The sequence below is a fragment of the Taudactylus pleione genome, unplaced genomic scaffold (genome assembly GCF_031769625.1).
Source record: "Taudactylus pleione unplaced genomic scaffold, aTauple2 ptg000314l, whole genome shotgun sequence".
NCBI lineage: Eukaryota > Metazoa > Chordata > Amphibia > Anura > Myobatrachidae > Taudactylus > Taudactylus pleione.
Genome location: NW_028284715.1, coordinates 12623166 through 12645763, shown reverse-complemented (window position 1 = coordinate 12645763; position 22598 = coordinate 12623166). Strand labels below are relative to the sequence as shown.

General features: G+C 42.5%; 1 protein-coding gene across 1 annotated transcript in view; it reads right to left on the bottom strand.

The window, feature by feature from the left end:
- STK3 (serine/threonine kinase 3) overlaps positions 1 to 22598 on the bottom strand; it is a 240699-nt gene that overhangs the window by 183289 nt on the left and 34812 nt on the right. The window contains exons 3-6 of the mRNA XM_088442695.1: positions 17886 to 18014; positions 13994 to 14108; positions 8539 to 8703; positions 7154 to 7321 (exon numbers count right to left, since the gene is read on the bottom strand). Coding sequence (XP_088298821.1) covers positions 7154 to 7321; positions 8539 to 8703; positions 13994 to 14108; positions 17886 to 18014 — 577 coding nt within the window. The remainder of the gene's footprint in view (positions 1 to 7153; positions 7322 to 8538; positions 8704 to 13993; positions 14109 to 17885; positions 18015 to 22598) is intronic.

The following is a 22598-nucleotide window of genomic DNA, read 5'->3' as shown; positions in this document are numbered from 1 at the left end:
CACCAATGGTTACAGGACAGTGAAAACAGTCAATTAGTAACATAATGTCCTTTATCCAGTGTTGTCAATACACCTGTGGCGCCTCCACACGGAGCGCTGGCCGCTAACATGGAGAAGAAGCTACTTCTTCGCCATGTCTGTGACTGGGAGCGTAATGCCAGGGCCGCAACTAGGGGGGGGCTAGAGATGCACGTGCACCGGGTGGGGATTGCAGGGGGGTGAAAAAGCTGACTCGGCCATCTGAAAATGCCCGCCGCCAAAGAGGAGACTAATGCTAGAGGTGCTTACTGGACCTCTAGTGTCTGTCTCTTCCTTGGCGGCGGCCATTTTTGGATGGCCGTTTTCAGCAGATTCCGTGCGGACTAGCCGTAGGCATGGACTCTGCTGAAAACGGCCATCCAAAAAAGGCCGCCGCCAAGGAAGAGACAGATGCTAGAGGTCCTACTGGACCTCAAGTATCTGTTAGCAGAGCGCAATGCACACAGCGTTCCCGGAAGTGCCGGGAACGCTGGCGCTGAAGGGAGAAGATGCTGAGAGCTGCATCTACTCCCTTCAAATTCCCTGGCAACGAGCATGAAACCCCATGGCAACGAGCATAAACCCCGTGGCAATGAGCAGGTAATTTTAAAGTAATTAGAAGCATTACTGTGGGGCATAAAATGGTGTCGGGCAAATATGTAAGTGGCACTTTGATAATAGGCATTACAGTGTGTGGCATAATGTGTAATGGGCATTATGGTGTATGGAATAATGTAAGTCACTATACCAGGGACGTCTGAGTAGTGCCCTGCTTTATGGAGAAGCAAGGACAAACTCCAGGTACAGGAAGGGAGGGGGCGCAAAATTGCTGCCTTGCACCGGGTGACAGATATCCTAGTTTCGGCCCTGGTAATGCTTGGTTATGTCACAGAACTGTGCCACAATCCCAGATTGTAGAGCACGCAATACAGTTCCCACTTCCCATCTGCTAAGGTAAGAAATAGTGGAGAGTGGGGGTCCATTCCCAAAGACGGAGGCACACCACCTAGGACTCCCTTAGGGCTGCTCTCACCATCTATAGGTGTGGGATAGATATAAAAAGGTCTTGCGTGCAAAAAAATAAATAAAAAGAAAATGTAATTTAAAACACAACAACAATATTTTTCCTTGCAAATGAATATACTTTATTGTTGTCTCAATAGTAAAATGTTCCTCATGTACAGATCCTTTGTAAAAGTATGTCGTACCTCTCTTCCCCACACTCCGGAGCACAGCGTATTACTGGGGAGCAGTTTAATTGGAGAGGCTCAGGCCTAACCCTGGCTTATCTGATTATCAGCATTACAAGGTCTCTAATCTCCTGCGTTTTTGTCATTACCTCCTAAAACTCATGTTAGAAAATTACCCCTTACCTTTTGGTAACTGGTGCAGTTAAATGAAATTAAGACGTTTGAGTGATTCCAGCTGTGCAGTAGATGATTACATTAAGCTCCAAAATATTATGCTGAAATCAAGCTAGGGCAATCAAATAATTAATCTGTAATCAATACAGCCCTCTCTGAACAGATTTTCCGTTTCATAGTTACATTTTTTACTGATTATGGGGAATGAAGGCGCCCCCCCACCCAAATGTCTATTTTTATTCAGCACTGATATATTTTTATCCCGAGCATATTATTTCCTGCTGCTCAGATGTGAACATGCTAAAACCGCTCTCTTCTAAAGTGCTTAACCTTCTGAACTCAGCATCAAAGCAGTGGGAACAAGGCAGGAGACTGAGACAGTGCAATATGTGGATATACCGGATAACCCTAAGAACCTGTACTTCATCAGTAGGCGAGGACCATCCACCAACCGGACGCATTTCATCCACAACCATATACCAGAGATGTAAATAAGCAGTAACCCATAAGTCATTCGCTTACTGACTTCTAATCATCTAGTGTACATTAGACTATGACGAAGAATTTAGCGCACATTTCAGCAATGTGAAATAATAGTCTCTTGCTTTCAGAACCCTAAAGCAAAGTTTGGAACTGTACCCTGTTCCACATTGCAATATAGTAGCACAAAGAATTCTAAATGGGTGTTAGAAACCATATTACATGGTGCTATCAGTGGGCAGGAGCTCACTGGGAAGCCTATCATATCACTGTACTGTAGTACACTTTCCTGCATGTGGGCTGTGGTGCTGTATTTAAGCTTTCTTCAAGGAATTATCACAATGCAAAACTACAACGTAACTTTAAATACAGCAGAGTGAAAGGTAAAACACATCCCAAACATTTACAAGGAAGAAAATGTAACAATTTAAGCAAAATAAAATGGTTCCATATTGACATAAACATACCTAAAGTACCATTATATTGATAATACAACCTTGGAAGTGAAGTGCCTGTCTGCTTTCATTTGGCGGAATTAAGCATCAGGATGTTGGACATTACATTATAGCTACCGGTATTCTGAAAGGGAAGACGCATTTAAAAGGCCCCCACATATCATCGACGGATCGCGGAAATTACACGATCCACTGATCAAAACAGCCGATCAGCAGGCATCAATGACCTGTCGGGAAAATCTGGGAAATTCGACATGCTAAAAATCCCCAATTTGCCGAATGCGATTATTTCGTGGTTGGGATCCGCAAATCAGGAAAATCCAACGTGCTCAGACCCAGGCATCCGGGAATCGAGGAAATGAACAATCTGTCGCTGATTTATGGGGAAACATAAAACTACGCAAATTGGAAAGCTTTATAAATCATACAAACATTTGACCACTGCTTTCCTGAAAGCTACTGCACCAATACAAGCACACAAAGTATTTTTTATTTAATTTTTTTAAATAACTATTACAAGAAAAAGAGAAGGAGACATAGAGAAAGGGGGGATGCAATACCACTATGATACGATGCAAGCGAATTTGAGTTTTCCCTGTACAGTTGAATGGGTCACATAAGACAAAACGAAGTTGAGGTGTTGCCACAGCAACCAGGTTCTGTCCATTTTCTTGGATGCAATAGAGAAAGGATAGCTAGAAGCTAAATTGGTTGCTATGGTCAACACCACCAATTTTCATTTATAGAAGCTTTAGTAAATCTACCCCCGAAACCGAAAGGCGTTCCATTGTCACGAGTTTATGTCAAAAAATGACCCACTGGGTGGAAAAAACAATAGAGGACACTCTTTAGTTAGGATTGGCAATGGGTTACCAAAATGTCCCTTAGACAAAAGGCAGCAGCTTGGAAAACCCTGTAATAATGTTCTTTAATGGGAACAAGCAGCAAAGGGGGTGTCATACACCTCCTGCTGTATTTGAAATATTGCAAGGATCGCAATTGCAAAGATGCCTGCATGCTAACTTAAGCATCCGTGTCTGTGTTAAGCTTGCTCCTGCTTTGCTCATATAAGCAGAAAAACAATTACCACCATAGCAAAGCATGTTTAAATCATATCAACATTAGCACTGCAGTTCACATCAGTGTTTGCATTTTTTTTTGTTGTTTTAAGAAGTTCAACAATTTAAATCAGGCTTTTTAGGATATATATTTGCTAATATTACACCAACAGGAAAAAAAGTCACGATATATTAGGTTGAATCAATGTTGCCTACGAACAACAATAATGCAATATCAGGCCATAGAGATTAACACACTGTGCTCAGTACATTAGCACTGTCTACACCAGGAGGTCTCTGCTGTGTTAGCAGATTATCTGCTTGTTATATTTAAAATGTTTATATTAGACACTAGTGGGGGGGCATTTATTAAATGCATGTTTTCACAGTGGGCTTGAAATCGTTGCATATCACAGCACAACAGCAGCAACTTTGCCCTACAAATCGCCAGATTATCCAGCAGTTTGTAGGGTTAAAACTCAGTAATGCATATGGCGATTTGAAACACCGAAATGACTTGCAGTTCATGGAAAACCACCGCCATGCCAAGTGGGGGGGTGGAGGGCATTCCAATTCTTTATCCCGGTTACCCACTGGCCAGGGTTATTAGGAGGAGCCAATGCTACTTACCACTGGCCCAGAACTCAAAAGATGTGGGGGCCCAGCAGTACCTATAGGGGACCAATAGCAACATTTCCACAGGCCCCCCCCTGTGCAAATTATGTTTATCCATTTTGATTATAAATCGTCTACTATTTGCACTCTGCCATTGCCTGCTTAGCTGATGTGCAGGATGAAATGAATGATGATTAGCATATAGTAATTATTACAAAGGAAAAAAATATCTTTTCTAAAATATTTATATGGTCTCCCTAATCCTAAATGTTTATGTTATAACGTAGTATAACAACTGGGCCAGTTCCTGGGCTCAGGAGATGGCAGGGAAAGGACCATGCCCCAGAGGCGGCCTGGGCCCCGTAGCAGCCCCATTCTCTGCACCTACTGTAGCTATGTCCAGGCCTGTGATTGGCAGCAGGTCTACAAAAAAATTGTAATAGTTTGTACAGTGACACAATCCTTTCAGTAGATTGTTTCAGCTGATCCCAATCTGAGATCTGCTGCCAAATTGGACAGCTGTGGAGGCATAGATTGGTTGTTGAATCTGCGTCCAGGTCTCCAGTAGGATTGTGTCAACAGTTGGATCTGGAGTTGGATTCCAGGAAGAATGGACAAGTGTGTGCCCATCTTAAATCATGTAGTATCAAATCAGATTAATAATTAGATTTATCCATGGTTTCGAAATAAACAAAAACTGACATCACAATGCATGCAGGCAGCAGCTAGAGACGGCTGTGGCTTACAGAGGTTTCTACAAACATCTATCCGCCAAGCACTACAAGTCACAATACACAACGCGTGAGCACTGTGCGACTCTGTAGCGCCAAGAGTTTTTTTTGTACAGTTACATCTGTGTGCGAAATGCAATGTTGCAATGTCAGCGGCTGTGACACGGACGCAACATTTCACATGCAGATACAGCCGCAGTCTCACACCAAATATAGGCATGGGTTGGGTACGGGATGCCGATGCTTGGGATCCCGGCGGTCAAAATCCAGACACTGGCATCCAGACAGGTTTAGGATACAGATACCTGTCGGTAGGTATCCCAACCCTCCCCCTCTCCCTACCTCTAACCCTCCCCGATGCCTAAACCTAACCTCCCCCTAGTGCCTAAACCTAACCTTCCACTCCTTGCACCCTAAACCTCACCCCTTATTACCTAACCTTACCCCCGCTACTTACGCCCAAGATGCCGGCACCAGGATTCTGACAGGTGTCGGGTTTCCAGCACCGTTATTCTAAGCGCTGACATCCCGTCCCGGTATACTGTACCCACATGCCACATATCATTATAATCAGCATAAGCTGCTTGTGCGTCATTCACATCGCTTTGAGAATAAGACACATTTTAAGGGAAAATGTGGCACGAAAAGACGCTCAGCACTGCCGTGTCATGCCGCGACTGGAAGGGCTGTTTAACGCGCAAGGAGGCTCTGCACCCAGCTGCCCTGCAACAGCACTCTGGTGAGAATAGGAAAGCCGGGGCTCAGGAGATGGCAAAGTAACTCGGTGCAGGAGAGAAGGCTGGGCCCCTGAGGAAGCCTGGGCCACATAGCAGCCGCACTCTCTGCACCTACCATAGCTATAACCTCAGGACCCAGACATATTAGAGGAACGGAACTGGTGCAAAATAGCATGGGCTGCTCTGGATAGGGAATAAGGGGTAAGTTTTAATAAATAGGCAAGAACGCTGTGGTTTGTGAGATAATTATTCTTATTATTTCTCATTTATAGCCCTGTCGACTGTAACCCCCCCCCAATCATTTTCTTTGCCAGGTCTTTCTGCAGTTTGTGCAACTACAGGCGGTTTGTACATTTTTTTTTTTTTTTTTTTTTAAAAACATGATGGCGAATTGCGTCGGGTCACGTTTAATAGAGGTGGTTGTGCAGTAATTATCCAGTGGCTTTGCTTTGCTAAACCAGACAGCCTGTAAATCACACAACAAAGGACTGAACTCATCAGGACTTGAGCACAGTGAGATAAGCAACACATCAACCAGGTACCTTACTTATGTATGTTGATTATACGGTTGTCTGTATTTTTGCCGAATTCTTAAAATAAACAGATCACTGTATGTGACACAAACTTGTATGGGTGATCATCCATCTATTGCCAAATCTAACTCTAATATTAATGTTACACATTAATAAACGTGTGACATTTCATCTATGCACATTAACGTCAAAATAATCATTAATGTGAATTGATTAGTTTTTTGTTCCCTTTTATGACACTATGAGCTATTTTAATTGCTCTGTAATTACTGGCAATTACAGAATGTCGGCCGACGCTACTATGCAAGAGCTTCTAACCTGCGACGCTACCGGATGCTACACGTTAGTGACGGGCTGGAGTTCAGCATTAGGCAATGATGTTGCAGCTCCGCACCCCTCTACTGTTACCAAGTAAGAGACTACTAGGGTGCCAACACCAGTCCTGGACTACACATTAACAGAATTATGGATATTTAAAAGATTCCTGATTTTTATAGGGTGAAAAATTTTGTCATCAGAATAGTTTTTACAAATGTTTTGTATTTGCGAGTGCAATAAAATATTAAGCAATAGTGACTGTCTGCATGCACATATTCCTCTCCTATTATCACTGATAAAAATTTTACCCAATTTGCATGCCAAAGATTCACAAACCCGGTCCTAGAGGTACCCTAACGGTACAGTTTTTAAGGATATCCATGGTTTAGCACAGATGGTTAAATCATAAAACTGAAGTGCTAATTAAGTCACCTGCGCCCAAGCATGGTTATCCTTAAAAACCTGGACCGTTAGGGTGCCTTGAGGACAAAGTTTGGGAACCTCTGCTATAGGATACTTCTGTAATATTCTGTGCTGCTGTAAACATGTTGATGGTCTGCTCAGCTACATACAGTACTGATCTATTCCAGCCCAATAGATAACCAAAAACGACTGACTGATGAAATGCATCTGAACAATATCAAAGTCTTTACTTGAATATACTATGTAGCATTCCTTAAGACCTGGCAATACACTTATTCTATTCCGCAAGATAAGTGCCACAAAACATAATTTTCAAAATTAAATGAATCATAGTTTTGATATAAATTCCTAGTGTTCAATCCTAATGGCAACAAGACATTTCCAAGACCAAAATAGGAACTGGAAAAAAAAAAAAACTCACCCTCATTGGGTGTATGTCTGCATATGGAGGTTTGCCTTCTGCCATTTCTATAGAAGTAATCCCCAGAGACCAAATATCCGCAACACAGTTATACCCGATTTCTTGTATCACTTCCGGAGCCATCCAGAAAGGGGTTCCTATTACGGTGTTGCGTTTCGCCATAGTATCCTAGGAAACAACAAAGAGAGGAATCTATAGAGTGACGCTTAACAGACTCACTGGAGGATAGTAGTATTTCTTTTAATCCTTTAGTCTTGAAGGATTGGTATGATGTGATAGATCAGAACATGTAAAAAAGAGAATACAATCTAGTGCAGATGGTCAACAAAATTTACATAGCTATGATAAAACGAGTAGGTAGTCATCCAGGTTTACGCAATAATGATAGAACGAGTAAGTGAATATTATTCACTTAACAGGGCAGATATTGAAGAGCATGCCTTCAAGAATAAAATAGGCTGTTATATACCAAACATCCGCATATAACACATTTATTATACAAAACAAACAATAATTAAAAAAAAACAGACTGTTAATCCACTCCAAGGGGACAGAAAATACCCAAGTGTGCAATTTGGGCTTCTTTATGCAAACAGGTACAACATCACAGGTAGCTTTGATAAAGACCTTGAACTGGTTGAAACGCGTTGGCGGTAGAGGGAGATCACAAGAACTTTCTCCAGAGCCGGTGTGAGACTGATGAGTATCAGTAGTTGAGATTTCCCCCTGGGTTATAAATATCTCCTCAGCCATTGTATGCATCTATTTGACCGGATTCTGGTAGGAGTCCAACTTCACCTGTGATGTAGTACCTGTTTGCTTAAAGAAGCCCAAATTGCACACTTGGGTATTTTCTGTCCCCTTGGAGTGGATTAACAGTCTGTTTTTTTTTAATTATTGTTTGTTTTGTATAATAAATGTGTTATATGCGGATGTTTAGTATATAATAGCCTATTTTATTCTGGAAGGCATGCTCTTTAATATCTGCCCTGTTAAGTGAATAATATTCACTTACTCGTTCTATCATTATTGTGTAAACCTGGATGACTACCTACTCGTTTTATCATAGCTATGTAAATTTTGTTGACCATCTGCACTAGATTGTATTCTCTTTTTTACATGTTCTGATCTATCACATCATACCAATCCTTCAAGACTAAAGGATTAAAAGAAAATACTTATCTTAAATATATTAGTAGTATCACTTTGACACTATTATTGGCGCTAGGGTGTTATACCTTAAATTTCTGTGCTCTTGATTTACCGTTGGGGAAGTTGGATACCTTCCCCTTAGGGTATTCCATCTAAGCCGCCATTTGTCGCAATTAGTGGACACTACTTTCTCTTTTTTCTCACTGGATGATAACACTTGAGAGGGCACTTACCGTGAGCTGGCCAGCCACCCCAAAATCTGCCAGCTTGGCATGACCTTCTGTGTTAAGAAGGATATTCCCAGCTTTGATGTCTCTATGTATTTTCCTCATAAAGTGTAAGTATTCAAGCCCTTTTAACGTGGATTTAAGTATTGTAGCAATCTCATCCTCGGTTAACTGAAAGAAAAATAAACACGTGCTTAATTTTTTTATTGAAACAGTGAAAATAAGAGATGGCTTTTCTCATCTCAATTAACTGCTGTATTTAATTAAGACAAAGAAGTTCAGCAAAAGTCAAGTGGCCAGTAACGGTTGCATGAGCAATATGTATGCAATATTCCTGCGCAATACTTTATACCTTCTGAGAAATGGGTGGGGCTTATTTGCATATACAATTAACTTTTGAAACAGGCTTTTAAAGGCCCCTTACACATTAGACGACCTACACAGATGCCATGTCGTCAAAGATTTCCCTTGAACTCCCTGTAGTTCCCGGGCAAACGATATCGTGCATACACGCTGTGCAATCTGACCAACGACCTAGGTCGTTACGGATATAGGGTCGTTAACGAGATTACCAGAACTTCCTGCATGCAGGGAAGATCCGAGGATGTGAGCAACGGGAACGCGCATCGGCATCGTTTGTACACACTGCACGATTTGTCGTTCTGATGCATTAAAATCGCCCAAATTGTGCAAAAAAAATAGTCTGGTGTGTACGCACCTTGAGATTTAATTGGTAAAAGGAGACATCTAACAAATCATAGAAAAAGTTGCTCTAAATTAATATATATATTTTCTTAATTCATATGGACACCGCATGATCATTGAATTTATATATAATAAAAGCCACACATAATATACCTTTGGGGCCGACACCCCATTCCCCTTCATTCTTTTATTTCTCACATTTTCTTGCTTAAAAATAAGCAAATGTGAAAACCTGATCCGACGCTAAGGGGTAAATTTACTAAGATGGGAGTTCTATTTATGAAGTGATGTTGCCCATAGCAACCAATCAGATTCTACTCATTTATCTAGCACCTTCTATTATTATTATTACCATCATCATCGTTTATTTATATGGCGCCAAAAGTCTTCCGCAGCACCTTACAAGGTACATAACCAAAAAGTGACTTACAGTAAAATACAATACAATGAAGGACAAGGACATGGATAATATACATTGATACATAGGTGGCCATAACACCCAATTAAGCAACAAAGCATAGGCACCAAGTGTTAGGTGTCCTAGTGGTGAGTAAAAAGTAGATGAACATAAAGTAAGGCGAAGCACAAGAGGGTAGAGGGCCATGCTCGCAAGAGCTTACATTCTCAAGGAGAGGGGCAGACAGACGGGCATGATACAGATGGGGAAGACAGGGAGGAGGGAGCATGTAGTAGCAAGTTGGGATGAGAGCTGGAAAGCATTGATGAAGTAGTGGGTCTTCTTGAAGATACCTGGAATCTGATTGGTTGCTATGGGCAACATCACTTCTTAATAGAACTCCCATCTTATTAAATTCACCCCTAAGGATCTGTGGCTCATTACACCACGGCCTTTTATTTTTGTTTTATGCATGTTCAGTTGCATTGCCTGGAGCAATTGTTTAGGACAGTGACCTTTGTACTTGTTTGTATGTTCTATGTATGTTTGGCTCTTCAATAAAGAAAATGTAAAAAGCATCATAGGCCTACATGAATAAAATTAGAAATATGTACATTATTTACCACAATTTAAATAAAAATGGTTCGACACTATACATTTCTGTCTGCATAGTAAACCTGTTAAACAAATCCAAGTCTTTGAACACACCTTAAGAGAAATAGTCCAGATTGATCAGTAGCATAAGACGTCATTGATTCACGGAGTATTATCAGGAGTATTAATATACTAATCACTGTACAGTGACCACAAAACTCCAGGATTTTATATGAGCCTTGCAGAGCGATGCAAGGACTCTCCTCTAGAGGGAGCAGTGAGCTCCTGAAAAAGGAAAACCTATTTTGCCTATATGCATAAGGTTAAATGCTCTCTTCCCACTTCAAAGCCCCATTTGGGGTTGGCCAGCAATTGCAGAATGCAATATCATGCTCTGTGGTAACTGCAGATGTTTTTCCCCCCCAAGCAGCTGGAAAATGTACAATCCGTCTTATCTACTGTGATCAGCAAACAGGGACGTTTCTGAGGTTTTACATGATTGCAGATCCGGCCATGTTAAAATAAAGGCCACTTCACCTACAGATTAAAGGAGACAGAAGCACACAGGCAAACAAAACCAAAAGCGCTCACGTCAGCGAGGCTGCTAGCGCTACAGGCTGTATGGTCAGAGGGGAAGCTTCGTGCAGTTCTGAAAACAGATTTGGGAAGTTGAGGTGGTTGGTTTAATGCTCACGAGATTGAAGGAGTATGGATAGAGAAATGTATTTAGCCTGAATCCATTAACATTCCTTTCTCAGGCTGCATTTACTTTCCCTTGTTTATGGTCACCACACATAATTTGTAATTTTCCAGTAGTTTCTATTTTTGAGCAATTTAGATGTTAAACAATTATGGAACTTATTAGAAAAGTTTCCACTGCAAAACTTTCTCAGCGCTCTCTCCTTTCACTGGATCGGGTCAACAAATAAAATAAAAACCAGCCACATTTGCACTCTGACTGCACATCGCCTATAGACGCCGCCAAAGAGTTTGTTATGTGGAAGGCAGGGAAACTATTTTCCTATATATTCCAAACAAAAAGTTCATGTATGATTTTTAAAGCTTATTTCCTTCTATGTTATGACATTTAATACATACATGAGGAGAAACTTGCAGTAATTTATCGCTCTAGAGTAAACACTCCTACGTCTTGCCACTGTCCATGGTACTGATAGGCACGGCGTATTAGCTAATGGTCACAGGACCCCCCGGCCTTTCTTGGGCCAGGGAAACCACTAGTGTCAATTTTAATATTTTTACAACCTAATTAGAACACAAGTCAAATTCATTCGGAGCCTAAGGTTGGTGAACGCATGGGGAATAATAATAATAATAATAATATACATTTGCGAGGGAGGAGGGGTGATTAAATTGTTTTTCGCTCCCATCTAAAGTGGCCGGGAGTGGATTAAATTGTTTTGGGCGACAAGCCCAGAGACTGCACTCATAGCAGATTTCTGCTCGCACCATCCTGATGTGTGAGCAGAAATCCACATAAAATAGGGCTTTGGGGATAGTAACAAGTGCCGTTTGTGCCGTAACTGCAGCGTGCCTGGCACTTAGCACGGGAGAAGCCGCTTAATGCGACTAATCCTGTGCATTAGGGTGCGATAATGCGGTCAGCCATTGAACAGCTCCCTGTCAGTATAGAGAGGGTCTATGGGAGCGATAAACAATTGATTTGCCCCCTTAGAATTAACTACAATAACATGCAAGTTAGAAAACAAAAAACGGAACAGTACTGTAATGCTAGTAACTCTAGTAACAGTGATAGTGGGTATTGTGATGCTACACACAACGTTTCATGCATTTTATTAGTCTTTAAAATGCTTGTAACACATATGTCATACCTGAGCATGAATCCTTTGCAATATTCCTGAAAACATTTGCTAATGCACATTACAGCAGAACAGATTAGTAACCACCGTCAGGGAAAACTATTTCTATGGCAAACATGGAATCGATGCAGGCGCACCCCAACCCAGGCAATCTATTAACAAATAGAAACTATGGCAAAAATAAATTTAGCAACAATATATGTTACACATATAAGGATAAATTATTTGAACATTGGTGTTATGACATCTCCATTAAAAAGAGGTTACAACAGCCCCATTTATAAAAAAAACAGGTGCCTCCTACGAATGCAGGGTCAGATTAAGGTACATATAGGCCTGGGGCTGAAAACTATCAAAGGGCCTATTGTGAGAAGCGGAGGAGGTGTGGCCAGTGCAGAGTGGGTGTGGCCAGTGCCTTATGGGCGTGTACACCCCTACACCACAAGCCACAATGTATCTCTAAATATGTCAATTGCATTTTATGAGGAAAATAGAAATACAATTTTAATCATTATGATTTATGAGCAACAGTGTGGCCAGCTGGTCATATTCATGATGTCAGGACAATAGGAACACCTTTATGTGGGGGCCTGGGACTGAAGTACTATCCGCCTCATTGGTAACCTGCCCCTTTCTCGAATGATGCAAGTGCACACATATCCTAATAAGACACTGATTCCAACTGTGGCATACACATTACTACTACTCAGTGATATGTCCAATAAAGAGTAGTCGAATAAATTTCTTAAATGTTCCTCCACGTTTAGTAGGGACAGAGCAGAAGGCAATTTACAAAGTAAAGTAATTAGAGATTATCCAATGTAACTTTACTGCCTGGCATGAAGATGATTTTAGCTGACATATGTTTGTAAATTAAGGCGCTCATGAGCCTGAACTGGAAATAACTGTGGCCTTAATTTTACTCTACTCGGATCGCAAGGATATATCATATACATTGTATAGTGTGTGTGTGTATGCCCGTCGTGTTAGGCAATCGTTCATTGAATCTACCCATCTGCTGTGCTGCCTATCAAATGGGACACTTCCACGGCCGACGCGGTGCGGTCACATGTGTAACGTTATCATGCATTTGTACAGCGGATAGCGTAGTGTGTATGGCGACATACGCATCGTCGGGTCGCACCGTCGTAAGCTGACAGCTAGGTACACATTTGAACAATGTAACTAAGGATGCAACAGTCCTTCTAATTTCACTAACCCCAGAACACACTATATAGAGCGTACACCCTATGCAATCTCCTGAACGACAGCACAATATATAGTGCAGGGGGATTGTATCCAATCAGTTGTTTCTTCTGTACACTATGCGTGGTGTGCACCACATCATTTAATCGCATCGTCCTGACGTGCGGCACATCGGATGGGACCATGCGATGTACGGCGAACATGCGTTGTGCGGCGCATGTAAACGACAGACTGGATGCACACACTGTACGAAGGTCATGCAGGTTGGTCAAAAGTACCAAGGTTGCACGATATATTGTATAGTGTATATACCCAGCTTAACCTTTGCATCGTGACTGGCATTTCATTCGTTTCCAGGGACAGTAAAACAGATCCAGGGTCAGTTTAATATTAAGGGAAAGCGGTATATTCTAACCTAGTCGTAACAAAGCATGGTGCAATTAACACAATGTACACTCCCCACATGAAACATGACGTTTTGTATTGCATCTTCTTTACAATTACTTTGCTTTTTAAACACATCTCATTTAATACCTTTTACCATATACAGTATATAAAATCAGATATTTATAATTGCATCAAACATAGAAAGTAACTGGGGTAAAAGGAGATGTCTGGCTTTGTCGACTGAGAAGGGGACCAGCAAGTACAGAGACAGGTCAAAAGCATAAATTGTACACGTCAGTGACATTTTATTAAATGGTCGCATTAATATACTCACTGTTTTATTCCGTAATCGGATGATGTCAGAGACAGACCCAGCACCACAGTACTCCATGACAATCCATAGGTCAGTGTTTTTGAAGTAGCTGCCATAATACTTCACTACATAGTGGCTAAACAAAGTGGAAAAATAAAGATTTAATATTTCCATGCACAGAATAAATCATTTTGCTAACTTTTGATAAAACTATTCATAAAACAGTAACCATGAGCACTGTACTGCTCTTCATACCATGTACAGATGGCTCCTCACACACTATTGCTGCCGTCGTGCCAATCAGCCCTCCTCGGCGGGCCAGGTCCCATGCAACTCGGATCGTGCCTTGCGACTTTTGCTCTTTTTCACCCAGAAATGCATCTTAGGTGCAATCGGATGCGACAAACCGCTTCACGAGACTGCCCTGATTAATTTGATATACGATACAGAGTCTGAGTCTGTATATGAAGTGTTTTTCCCACGCCAAGCTCCATTGTGCTTCGTATAAAGAACAAGCCGCACACAGATATACAAAAGTGTCGCATATCAAATTAATTATTGCAGACTTGTGAAGCGAAAGAGGTGCAAAAAAAAGTGACTCTCGGAGCAAGCAGAGGCCCTCGAGACCTGACTGGCGCCAGCTGTCTTGCAACGCACGATGTATTGATGCTAGCTGTATGAGGACACATCTGTATTGATCTCACAATAATTCACCATCAAACAACATTACACGTCAGTTTAGATATTAAGGAAAAGAGGTATATTCTAACCTAGTTGGTTTGGCTAGGTTAGACTATACCTCTATTTCCCCTAATATCTATTGGCGTTTTGCCAATTTTATACATAGCTAAGTTGGTGTCACATCTAAGTTTTGGAAAAAGTGTTTATGTGCAAGTAAAAAAAAAAAAAAAAAAAAAAACTAATTCTGAGAAGTGTAGTAGCAGTATTGTAACACGGGAATCAGTATGTAATGTATGTTTTGCCGGCAGGCTAAATGCAGATGCTGGAATCCCAAACAGTCAGGATCCCGACTAGGGCTGGTAAGTACCCTAACCCTCGCCTCTCACCCCCCTAACCCTCCCTTAGTGGTGCCAGACCCTAACCTCTCCCTGTTGGTGCCTAACCCCAACCTACCCCGGTGATGCCTAACCCTAACCGCCCCCCTTCTCGCACCCTAAAACCTAACCCTCCCGGGTGGATGCCTACCCCTAAACAGCCCCCCAGTGGCGCCTAACCCTAACCCCCCCCATCCCCTAGCCTAATCCTAACCCTCCCCTGGGGGTGCCTAACCCTAAGTCCCCCTGGGGGTGCCTAAAACTAACCCCCCCCCATGGCTAACAGCTAACAGTCCCTGCTTACCTTAATTCAGGATTTCGGCATCTGGCTAAAGATAACCGTCGGTATTTAGACACCTATCTTTAGTACAGAGTCTGGCTTCTATACACAACTAGAATGAGCAGATGATAATATAATAGATGGTAATGATAAAGCCTGAGGCCTATATATGCAGCAGGCCAGAAGGGCTGCATTTTTTCGCAACATCGTCTTCTACTGGTAGTGCACAAAAAATGTAAACATCTGGCTCGCTGAGAGACTCCTATTGAAATGCAATGATATCCACACAGGTGACTAATGAGTTTATTACGCATAAACATTCCAGCATAATTAGAGCCATGTATAGAAATGACAGCCTGCCCTGGACAACAGAAGGTATAATTAGGGATTTGTACTCTAATATGAAGTACAAGGCCCAAAAAAAGCAACAGAACTGCAAGTCAATGGACTGTAATGTTTTCCTGTGCGCCAGCAGTCACTTTTAATATAGATAATCCAACGACAACTTCTCAGGATATCATATCATAGTTGGGATGTAGTGCAAAAACTGATCATTGCATCTAGCAAATCACGTCTGAGAGTTCATTGTTGTAGTGAGCACAGGTAATAAACTACAGAGCCCTGTGCTCGATAAATGGAAGAGTGCATGTGTTGCGTAACCTAAAGAATTCTACAGCACTGAGGGCTCCACACTACTACTATGTGACAGTAATCCTCACAGGGACAGTGATCATATTGGGTATGACATTCCCCTCCTCATTACTTTGTATAGCAGTGCTCCTCACAGGGACTGTAAGAGGAAGCGCTCAGTGATCATATTGGGTATGACATTCCCCTCCTCATTACTTTGTATAGCAGAGCTCCTCACAGGGACTGTAAGAGGAAGGGCTCAGTGATCATATTGGGTATGACATTCCCCTCCTCAATACTTTGTATAGCAGAGCTCCTCACAGGGACTGTAAGAGGAAGCGCTCAGTGATCATATTGGGTATGACATTCCCCTCCTCATTACTTTGTATAGCAGAGCTCCTCACAGGGACTAAGAGGAAGGGCTCAGTGATCATATTGGGTATGACATTCCCCTCCTCAATACTTTGTATAGCAGAGCTCCTCACAGGGACTGTAAGAGGAAGCACTCAGTGATCATATTTGGTATGACATTCCCCTCCTCATTACTTTGTATAGCAGAGCTCCTAACAGGGACTGTAAGAGGAAGCACTCAGTGATCATATTGGGTATGACATTCCCCTCCTCATTACTTTGTGTAGCAGAGCTCCTCACAGGGACTGTAAGAGGAAGCACTCAGTGATCATATTGGGTACGACATTCCCCTCCTCATTACTTTGTATAGCAGAGCTCCTCACAGGGACTGTAAGAGGAAGCGCTCAGTGATCATATTGGGTATGACATTCCCCTCCTAGCAGAGCTTCTTACTGGGACTTTAGGGTGAAGTACTTAGCGATCATCTTATGAGAGTACGACATTCCCCTCCTCATTACTTTGTATAGCAGAGCTCCTAACAGGGACTGTAAGAGGAAGCACTCAGTGATCATATTGGGTATGACATTCCCCTCCTCATTACTTTGTGTAGCAGAGCTCCTCACAGGGACTGTAAGAGGAAGCACTCAGTGATCATATTGGGTATGACATTCCCCTCCTCATTACTTTGTATAGCAGAGCTCCTCACAGAAACTGTAAGAGGAAGCACTCAGTGATCATATTGGGTATGACATTCCCCTCATTACTTTGTGTAGCAGAGCTCCTCACAGGGACTGTAAGAGGAAGGGCTCAGTGATCATATTGGGTATGACATTCCCCTCCTAGCAGAGCTTCTTACTGGGACTTTAGGGTGAAGTACTTAGCGATCATCTTATGAGAGTATGGAATTCCCTTCCCGATTTCTTTGTGCAGTAGAGGTTTGATGAGGCGGTGGCAGTCAGTTATCAAGTTTATTTATGTGCGCACAAGAAATTACCCCCTCCCCTCATTAATTTCTTTTGTAAATCTCCTCACAAAAAAAGTCTGTATGACATCAACGCTGAGCAGCTGCAATAACGGACTTTATGTTCACAATTTCTGTAAAGCGACTTGAGTCTGTTTTCAGTGCTATATAAATAAAATGATTACTCTCCTTTTTCCTTTATTGTCCTCAGAATATTTATTGCATCTCCTATATATTTAATTTCCCCTATAGCCTGCATATGTCTAGGTGTGCATTCCCTAAAATGATGGCATGCCTCTTACTGTAAGAACTGCTGACCTAGCCTGTATTATACATGTGCTGACTGACATCATCAGCAAACAGTTATTCAACTCTTCCATTTACTTTTCACAATAGCTAAAACATGAGATGATTTGCTTTAGTACGAGGAAAACTGCAAAGTTCAGCATCATTCATATGGGAGCTGACCACAGTGCACAGAGCTTGACAAGCTGCAGTGGTTTTAAAACTGCAAAGCGAAGCACCTCGCAGGGCAATAGCTGTGACGTCTGCATTGAGGAAGCCAACACAGCAGATAACGTGAACACAACCAGTTGCAATAATATCTGGGAATGCACCAATATGTGATCTGCTTACCTGTCACATTGCTGCATTATAGAGATCTCCTTAATGATTTCTTGAAGATCTGATTCCACAGGAACTTGTTTGATTGCAACAACCTGCCCGGACTCCTTGTGAATGGCTTTAAAGACGCTGCCATATGAGCTATAGAGGAGGGGGAAAAAAGAGAAAGTAAAAAGTACGGCTGAAACAAACAAAAGAACTTCATTAAAAAAAATAATAAAATCTAAAAACACAGTAATAAAAAAGTAACTAATCTAGGCATTATACTAGATAACACATCAACATACAAGCATTGGCAGAGAAGGACCCCTCTTCTTGACTTGATCTCTGGCCTACATTATGCCAGACCACCAGATCAAAGTTTGGATGTTACATACGGATATCAAACGCACTACAGCACACCTGGTAAACTGTGTACGGTGAGGAATGGGGGAGGGGTGTTGGAGAGGGGGGATATAAAAAAAAACTTCTGTTTAGATCTCTGACATTTCAAAGAAAACTCCGATAACACTCATTTTTTATGAACGAGAAAATGATCTATTATATTGTTCAAAGCCAGGTATCATGTTTTATGAAACATCCAGGAAGATATTAAAGAAATCCACCATGATGCTTTTTATTTCTAAAGTGTGTTTCAACAAAAACAGCCCAGTACATAAAGTATTTGAAGTCCTGGGCAGCGGGAGTAACAGCTATGCTGGTGAATGAAAGCTTTTTGCTGATGTTTATTGACAGGAGACCGTACCAAAGCAATATCCCCTTAGATTCGTTAAACAGAAACACGAGTTCATAAAAGCAGAGATGTAAGCTTTCATATTATTTTACTCATCCGTCAAACAGGCCGCAGTCCAACAAAACATATGTGTCATGAAGCGGAAGTGGGAACAAATACGTTTTCTTTGGATACACACAGGGCTGAAATTCATCTGAATACTGCTAACATCACTATACATGTCGGCATAGATTATGGACATCAGAAGAATTGATAAAATTACATAGAACCAGAGTTGATGTCGGAACGCCAAACCTTCGACTCCTCTATTTTTCTACTGTCAGACTTCATAACTGGCAAATGCATATTTTACAAGCATTCTATCTAGACTACAGTGTGAACCTTGGTGTACTTAAATATGTACAATACGTGATTTCAGTAAGGGTCAAATAGTAGTTTAGATCATGAGATAGTAGAAGAATACATGTAAACTATGACGGCAGGATGGGTTAATTATATCGCAGTACAATGTGGCTGCATGTGGTACCTATTGTAATGTAGTGGATGTTAGCAGCATGAAGTATTTATCGCAGTCTAGTCGTGGGCAATGGGGTATTATTTTGCCATACTCTTCCTTGGACAGAAATCGTTCTTAAAATGTCGAGAGGAATAAATGAATTTCCCAAAAATAGAGTGACCACATTTGCCAATAAGTAATTGATTTACTTTATTAGTTACTGTAGAGTATATGACAGTAGGGTAATTAGATAAATGCAATACACGATTTCACAGTCATGTTTTCTCCTGTAACTAATGCAGAAAGCTAAATTAACCCTGCTGTTCAAAAATTAGTACAGTACTTCTCAACTATCCCTGGCCTGTACTGTACCAATATTATTAGTATGTGTTACTTACTAACACTCACACACAGTTAAATGTTTTTCTATGAACCCATGGAAGTAGGGGGGGGGGGGGGGGGGGGGGGGAATTGTCTGTAGCAGATTTTCCCCAAACGCCACCATTACAATCCAGGTTTTAAAGCAAATCCATGCTTGAGCACAGGTGACTTAAGTAGCACCTCAGTCAATTTGATTTAACCAGATATGGATATCCTTAAAATCTGGACTGTAATGGCAGACTTTGGGAACCTCTGGTCCATGTGCTATAGCGCTCCCGCTAAGCTGTTTTAGTGGGGCATCGCGCCCTGGCCGATTTCAAAGTATGCACCCAGCAGAAAAAAAATAAGAGTTATGGTATAACATACCTTTGTTAACTCTTTTTCTTCGAGGTCCATGGGGTCCACAGCCATTACGTTGGGGTATGAATCCCGGTCACCAAACAGTTAATACAAATGAGCTCTCTGCTCCCAGGATGCACCAGGTTTCCTCCTCATATACCCCACCTCCTGCCTCAGGTAGCCAGTTCGTTACCAAGTTCAAGCAGGCAGAGACAAACAAAGGGTAAGAAAGAAAAGACCCATACTTACGAGTCCAGACTCTCAAGAGAAGAAACTACGGAAAACCTCCCCCAGAACTACAGGTGCGTCTGGGTGGGTGTCCTGTGGACCCCATGGACCTCGAAGAAAAAAAAAAAAAAAAAAAAGAGTTAAAAGGTATGTTATACCATAACTCTTATTTTCTTCTTCGGGGTCCATGGGGTCCACAGCCATTACGTTGGGGATATCCCAAAGCACTAACCCTACGGGCGGGGACGCTCCTGACTCTCGAAAGAGAGGAGAATCCTACGCATCCTGAGAGGCAAAAGTGTCAAAGGCATAAAATTTGACAAAAGTATGGATGGAAGACCATGTGGCTGCTTTACATAATTGCTCAGGAGAAGCACCCCGGCAGGCCGCCCATGATGGACCCACCGCCCTAGTAGAATGTGCCGTCACTGAATCCGGCACACGCATACCAGAATGAAATTGCCATGCGAATCCACCTGGCCAGTGTCTGTTTATTGGCTGGACAGCCACGCTTATGACAACCATAAAGCACAAAAAGTGAATCGGACTTCCTCCATTTGCTCGTGCGTTTAACATAAATTCTCAACGCACGGACCACATCCAGGGAAGCCTCACCTTGTGAGAGACTTGTGCCCTGAAATGCTGGAACTACTATTTCTTCATTAATATGAAATTTAGACTCCACTTTCGGAAGGTAACCCTCCCTAGTACATAGTACTGCTCTATCTTGATGAAATATCAAGAATGGCTCCCGGAAGGAAAGCGCAGCTAAATCCGACACTCTACGTGCAGATGCCATAGCAAGGAGGAATACCGTCTTTGCTGTTAGCCACTTGATGTCTATTGAATTTAAAGGCTCGAACGGAGGAGCCTGAAAACTTTCAGAACTAGAGTCAAGTCCCACGGAACAACCGGGGAAACGAAGGGAGGCTGAATCCTCAACACCCCCTGAAAAAAGGTCTTTATATCCGGTCTCAGAGCAATTTTATGTTGGAACCAGACTGAAAGAGCTGACACCTGTACCCTTAAAGAGGCCAGGCGGAGCCCTTTTTCCAGACCGCTTGAAGAAAATCCAGCACTCTGGATATCAGGAATTTATGTGGATCATACCCTTTCAGTTCACACCACTGAAAGTATGCCAAACCCTATAAAATATATGGGCTGAGGATGGTTTCCGTGCCTTCAGCATCGTCCGTATAACAGACTCGGAAAACCCCTTTTCCCTCAAGACGGAGGCCTCAAGAGCCATGCCATCAAAGATAGCCGATGAAGATCCGGGTACCAGCAGGGACCCTGTAGCAACAGATCCGGTCTCAATGGCAGAGGCCATGGAGTGTCTATGGAGAGAGACCGTGGATCTGTGAACCAGTGCCGTCTCGGCCACGCTGGAGCTATTAATATGACGGTGCTGCCCTCTTGTTTGATCTTTCTGACCACTCTGGGCAGAAGAGCAAACAGGGGAAACAGATATACCAGCTTGTAACGCCACTTTACTGTCAGTGCGTCTACAAACTCGGCTCTCGGATCTCTTGTCCAGGATCCGTACCTGGGAACCTTGTTGTTCCTTCTTGATGCCATCAGATCTATTCTGGTAGACCCCACCTGTCCACAAGGTTCCGAAAAACCTGTGGATGTAGGGCCCATTCCCCTGCATTTATCTCTTGCCGACTGAGAAAATCGGCCTCCCAATTCAGGATTCCTGGAATGAACACGGCAAATATCGTGGGCATATGAGTCTCTGCCCATACCAGGATCTTTGATACCTCTGCCAAGGCAGCCCGACTCCTCGTGCCCCCTTGATGATTTAGGTAGGCGACAGCGGTGCGTTTGTCCGACTTTATCTGCACCGACCTGCCCTTTAAGATTTCCTGAGCCTGCACTAAAGCTTTGAATATAGCTCTTAGTTCCAGGATATTTATCGGTAGCCGGCTTTCCGTCACTGACCACTTTCCTTGGAAAGTGTGTGACCCCGTCATCGCCCCCCAACCTTGAAGACTGGCGTCGGTTTTGACTAATGTCCAATCCGACACCCAATAGGGGCGACCCTGCCTGAGATGCTTTGTCTGCAACCACCAGGTCAGGGACAACCGTACCTCTGGAGAGAGATGCAGCAGCTGGGACCTGATAGTGCGATGATCCTTGTTCCAGCGAGACAGAATGAATTGCTGCAGTGGTCTGGAGTGGAATTGAGCATATTCCACCATCCTGAAGGTGGCCACCATCGACCCCAGGACCTGCATGGCTACTAGAACGGATATTTGCCTGTTGCGAAGCAATCTGCGTATTCGTGATTTTCCCTACCGTCTCTCACCCACAGGCAGGTGCGACAGGAAAAATGCGCCTTTACTCTGTAATCCAATTAGAAACTCTCATTGAACCAGTCAAAGTGAATTCGCAATACGATTTTGCTGAGAAAATGTCAACTCGCACCTAATTGGATTGACCCATTTCGGCTTATGTACTCTGTAAGGCGCTGCGGACCCCTTGTGTATAAATAATAATAATGAGGAAACAAGAGGGTCAGCAAGGGTTCATCCTCTCCTAAGTT